Source organism: Petaurus breviceps, unplaced genomic scaffold (assembly GCF_028583685.1).
Source record: "Petaurus breviceps papuanus isolate PSGF00001 unplaced genomic scaffold, PetGlider_PUasm1.0 186, whole genome shotgun sequence".
NCBI lineage: Eukaryota > Metazoa > Chordata > Mammalia > Diprotodontia > Petauridae > Petaurus > Petaurus breviceps.
This window is the reverse complement of record NW_027185798.1, coordinates 4259925-4265556: the sequence shown is the minus strand read 5'-3', so window position 1 is coordinate 4265556 and position 5632 is coordinate 4259925. Positions and strand designations below refer to the sequence as shown.

Below are 5632 nucleotides of genomic sequence, written 5' to 3'. Positions count from 1 at the left end.
CTGCCTCCATCCTGCCGTTGGACACGTGGCCGATCATTGCTTTGATGAGAGGCTTTAAGTCTTTGCGGTTGTTTTTCTTCCCGGTGTCTGTAGATAGAGTGTCCTGGTCCTGCTCACTTCACTGCCTCTGTTCATACTTGAAGATTCTCTGAGATAATTTCTTTTACTGCTTCGTGCATTGCAGTGAAATTCCATCATACCCACACACCCCGCTTTGTTCAGCTGTTTCTTAGATTCTAGTTCTTTGATCTTCTTTTCTTTTTTTTCCTTTTAACCGCTCCCTTAAGGGTAAGGACGGTTATTACACTTGCAGCTGTTCCTTCCCATCCTCCCTTGTTCTCCCCATTGAGATTGATATATTTCTACGCCAAAACCTGTGTGTGTTTTGCACCGTTGTGTCCACTTCTTTAAAGCGTGCGGGTCACTTGACAGCCTTTCTCCATATTTCCTATAGTCTTCTCCTGTGTTCCATCCCCTTCTTCCTCTTTTCTGCATTAATCTGTTCCTTTCATCTTCCCTTCTCTCTCCTGCCTTAGAACCCTCAGAACAGAACCAGTTCACCTCTTGGTCCTCCTTTTTTCTTATTTCTCTTATTTTTTTCCTCATTTCTTACTTCACTCCCCCAGTATCCTTGGATGATATTAAGGTTCTGCGGAGACTCCTTGTTCTTGTCACTTGTGTTAGAACGTTAGCCCTGCACCATCTTCATGCAGCCTCCTCTCATTGCTCAAGTAAATTCACCTCTCTAGGTTTCTCTGGACTCTTGTGTTTACATTTCAAAGTTCCCCGTCAGCTCTTATATTTCCATCTGCTTAAAAGCTCTATAAAAGTTCGCTCTCTCCCCCAGCTTTTCAGGTGAGGCATTTGTAGTAAGCACACGTCTTTTGCCTTTTGGAGTATTGTGTGCTGTGGTGTGGAGCAGAAGCTGCAAGGGCCTGGGGATCCTGACTGGCTCCTTGTTACCCGTACTGCTTCTTTCTGGATGTTTGCAGTGCATCTTCCTTGACTGTGCCGCTCCTGGGCCTTTTCCTTTTGGTCCTTCTTTCAGAAAATGACCAGTGGACTCTTTTTATCTTTGCTTTGCTTTCTGAGAAGTTCTAATAGATCTGGACAGTTTTTATTTATTATTTCCTGAAATACAGTGTCTTGGTTGCTTTTTTTTTTTTAATCGTGGTTTCCAGGGAGTTGATTGCTTCTCAGATTCTCTTACCTTAACTTATTTTCCAGATCAGTTTTTACTATCAGATATGTTAATTTTTCCCTTTTTTTTCAGTCTTTACTTTTGTTCTGATATTTCTTGCTGTCTCATGGAATCATTGATTTCTATAATTTAAGGGAGTCTTACTGAAAGGGGAAAGACCAAGGAGGCTTCCTGGAGGAGCTGACCTGGGGGATGAGTGTTAAAGCATGGGAAGACATGTTAATGAGAATAAGAGAAACTGTCCAGGTAGAGGACACAGTGTGGACCAGATATGGCAGAATGGTGATCTCGGGCCAGGGAGGGAAGAAGCGAGGTGGAGAGGGAGCTGTTCAGGCAGTGGCTTGGTGTAGTGGTCTGGGGGCCGGCCTCTGACAGGCGAGAGCAACAGTGTGACTGAGCAAGTCACTTGACTGCGGGGGTCCTGGGAGGAGCCAGCCTGCATTTGTAAAGGAGTCTGCCTTAGGCCAGTGAATGGACACACACACACACACACACACACACACACACACACTTATGTACATGTATCTCGCACCCACACACACACACACAAAACGGGGCTGCCCCACACAGTGGGCGCTCCATCAATAGAACACAGTGTCTGTTAGAGGAATCTGAATTCTGGTTGTACTTTGTTATCTCTCACCACGATTTTGGGTGGCTTTTGGTTACCCTGTTAGGAAAATTCTACCCTGCCCTTTTTTTAAACAAAGGAGTAGCAGTGTTGCATGGGAACAGTTCTCTTCTGTAGGAGGTGCAGCCATGACATGGTGCCATTTATAACTTCACTGATTATTGAATAAAAATCCTTGCGTTGGCAGTAATTCATTGTAGGGTAAAAGCCTCCTTGACAGTATCACAGGATAAAGAATAGAAGAAGCTTATGGAAAATGGTTGGAATTTATGCTGATTAGTCTCCAAAGTGTTTCACATTAACACCTGAAAAGTTCCGACACTTGACAGTTCTCTTTCCCATACACCTCCTTTTTCACTGATTTCACTGGAATTGGGTGGGCTTTTTTTAACCTGAAAATTTTTAGTCTCAGTGCATTCTGTAACCAAGATTCCAAAAGGCAAGAGACTTTCTTCTCAGTTTCTAAATCCAACTCCTTTCCCATTTCCTGAGTTTCTTTGATTTGTCTCCAAGAAGTCTTTGTTTTAATCCCTAAGGCAGCTCCCAGTGGCAGGTTGTATTTTAGGGATTTCTGGATTACTGTGAGGAGCCTGAGAGCTCCCTGCCTTCCCGTCCCCTGGGAGGGAGGACACTGTAGCTGTGCTTAGTCTGAAGGATTTTCCTCATTTGCTAGAAGTGTCCTCATGCCCATGACTCATTCAGCAGCTGTATCTTTATTTGTCTCATCTCCTCTTTCCTAGATCAAAACTGTAATTAGGCCGCAACTCACTTTAACCTGTTTATACCGATCATGCCAACTGCTCAGGTCCTTAAGGCTCTGTCTGCTCAGAGGAGCGGTGGCTTCCTAGAAGGCAGCAAGAGGGCAAGGAAGGTGCAGAGCATTTATTACTGGGGAGACTTCCTCCCCCTTGCAGTTCTCCTACAGTTCTAGGATACTCATGGGACAAATGGAAGGTTCTTGGGTATTTGAGAAGTTTACCCTGTGCCTGCAACAGCCTGGGTTCTGTTTCCCACTTATTGTTATTACAAGAGAATCTGGTTCCAAGAACCACTGGTTCAGTATTTACTGTTGTTTAAATGCTTTTCAGATTTTAAGCTTTTGCTCCATGAGTAGAGAAGGTTGGCTTCCTAATACACAAGTCACCTCAGCAAGTATTTATTGAGCCTGTTCCATGAGGAGCTTCACCGTTCATGAAGCCCTTTTACGTCCATGGTCTCATTGAGTGTTTCGACCTTGCTGAGAGGTGGACAGGTCCATCTCCAAGAGGAAACTGAGACTCGAAGCTATTTGTCCAGTGTCACCCAGAGCCAGGATTCAGACCTGGCCCTTCTGAGTTCAGGCCCCTTTTCCCCTTCATTTTACTTCAGACATCACAGATACACATTCTAACTGGTGACATTTCAGCGCCAGCCTGGTTTACATGTGTGACCAGCCTTAAACTTGGGTGACTCAGATGTTACTGGGGCAGCTGCCCCTCCAGGGATGCGTGGGGCCTGTGTCCTGATTTCTTGTTTTCTCTCTCCCAGATGGTACATTACACATGGCCATGAGCTGATTTGGAAGAACAGAGAACCACTAGTGAAAATTTGGCATGAAATAAGGACTAGTAACCCCAAGAAGGGAGGTGGATCTGAGTAATCCTGTTGGAAGAAGTCCCACTCGATGGGACCCCTCGTGGAAGACATGGAGACAAACGGCATTCAGCCTTGGCATCCCAACTGCGGCCCAGAAGCCCGGTCTAGGCACTGGCAGGGCCTGGCACTCTTACGGTATTTCCAGATGTTTGTCTCCACTAGGAAGTGAATTGAGAGAAAGTTGGCACAATAAATGTTTCTGTATCTAGTCTGTAAGTGAAAGATGTTTCTTGAGGGCTGCGGTGGCTGCAGTTCTTGCCTTCTGCCTAAACCCCGGTGACTTAAGTCGCTTTGTGAGCAGCGGGATTGTCATTGCTCCCTGGTGAACTCAGGTGTTGAAACTTCGGCGTCAGACTGTAGCAGGCCCCTGTTGGGTTCCTATTGGCTTTGAAGGCTTCACATCCTGCCTTGGGGGCAGGGGCAGTCACCCAGCTTTGCTGTCAGTCCCAGTGATTATTCAGGTGTCTCTGCCTGCTTCATCTGGGCCAATTGGTGGCTGGTGAATGAAGACGTCCTCTGTAGCCTCAGCCTGGGAGGACGAGTTCAGTGATTTTCACACGACAGGAAATGCAGATTGCTGCCCTGCAGTGAGCGGAATACATTGAGATTTGTTTTCAGTGCGGTTTTTAAATAGAAATTGTGATCTGGGTGTGGGAAGGCAGTAACTTGGAGGGATTCACATTTGAACCTGAGCCCAGCTCATCTGACATTTGAAATTTTCCCATCTGAATCAGGATGCTTGTGCTCCAATTTCAGTATCTTACTAAGGCACTCCTCAGTGGAATCTTTGTTCATGCGTGAGAATTATTTCTTAGAAATTCAGATTGTAGGGAATTTAAGGCAACATCAGCCTTTTTAACTTTTCCTGAAAAGTTAACAAGAAACATTTTTTTTAATAAAAAGAGATGTATTGGGGGGCCAAGGAAATGAGGGCTGTCAGTACTAGCATGCAGTCCACTCCCTAAGGCAGCTGCACCCCCATCTGTGAGCTAGCAGAGTGCCTACCTCTTTGCATACACAGGTGTGGCTTCTGCAGCGGGATGCCAGCCATTGTAGGGCAGAGGACAGAGGCCTGATCATTGGGCTGGTACCCTCCAGGTCTGCTGTCATTGTGGACTGACCTGAGGGTCTAGCCCTGGCAGCCTTCAGAAAACAAGTTAGCCTAGGCACCACTTCCTACCCTGACATCAGCAGAGAAGGGCGGTCCGTGACATTTGGGAAGTATTGATCTCTTATTTTATTCATGTACTTTTGAGATGTCATTATTACTCATTTTAAAATGTGAACAACTGGAATTTTTATTTCTGATCAGTCAGGCCTTCAGGAAGTGCCTCCTTTGTGCCAGGCATGGTGCTGAAGGTTCAGAGGCAGGTGGCATCATGCCTGCCCTTGAGGGTCTGCCCTTCTCACTGGGGGAGCCACCAAAAGCAGACAGAGGATGTGGCTGGATTGGAGGGGCCTCTGTGGCTGGCACTCAGAGCTGGTGTGTTGAGGTCGTCCTTTCTGGCCTGAGGACCCGTGGTCCTGGCCAGGCTGCACAGGCTGCCTCCTTCCTGGGAGGGGCAGGGCAGGGCAGTAGGCACCATCACTGTCTTAGAGGACTTTATACTCATTGTTTTCATTTGCAAGAAAGGGTTTGTTCCAGACTGGAAAAGTCCCCCCAGACATACATATATGTATGTAAACACATACATACACATACACAAACATATCTGTATTTGGGGGTAACAGTATGTGTGCGGGGGAGTGATATAAGGACAAAAGGAATCAATAAAATGTTATTTAAAGAAAAAAATCTACAACCTGACCCCAGCTTCCTCATCTGTGAAAAGAAGAGGAGATGAGATTAGACCATCTTTAAGGGTCCTTCCAGCTCTGAATCCTGTGACCTTGGGATCCCATGAGCTTTGCTAGGACTTGATGTCAAGATCCCCAGGGGGGGCTTCCCCCCCCCCACTCTCCCGTTCCTCCAGATCCCGGCAGGGAGGGCTCACCAATCCTGCCTGCACAGCCCTGCCCTGCAGTGGAGCTTTTGTGCACCTGGGGATTGGGGATTCAGCATTTTGCACACAGTAGACGCTGAGTAAGTTTCTGTTGTGTGTAGATTCAGCTGCTTCCTTTCCCTTCTCACCTGTCCTGGGCTGCATTTCTAAAGTTCTGGCTGT

General features: G+C 46.6%; 1 protein-coding gene across 4 annotated transcripts in view; it reads left to right on the top strand.

Annotated features, from left to right (window-relative positions):
* Positions 1–3683, top strand: part of PARL (presenilin associated rhomboid like) — a 37628-nt gene extending 33945 nt beyond the window's left edge. For all 4 annotated transcript variants that reach the window (XM_069089425.1, XM_069089428.1, XM_069089427.1 and 1 more), the window contains one exon: positions 3360–3683. In XM_069089425.1, coding sequence (XP_068945526.1) covers positions 3360–3471 — 112 coding nt within the window. In that variant the 3' untranslated portion in view covers positions 3472–3683. The remainder of the gene's footprint in view (positions 1–3359) is intronic.
* The last annotated feature ends 1949 nt before the right edge of the window (positions 3684–5632 follow it).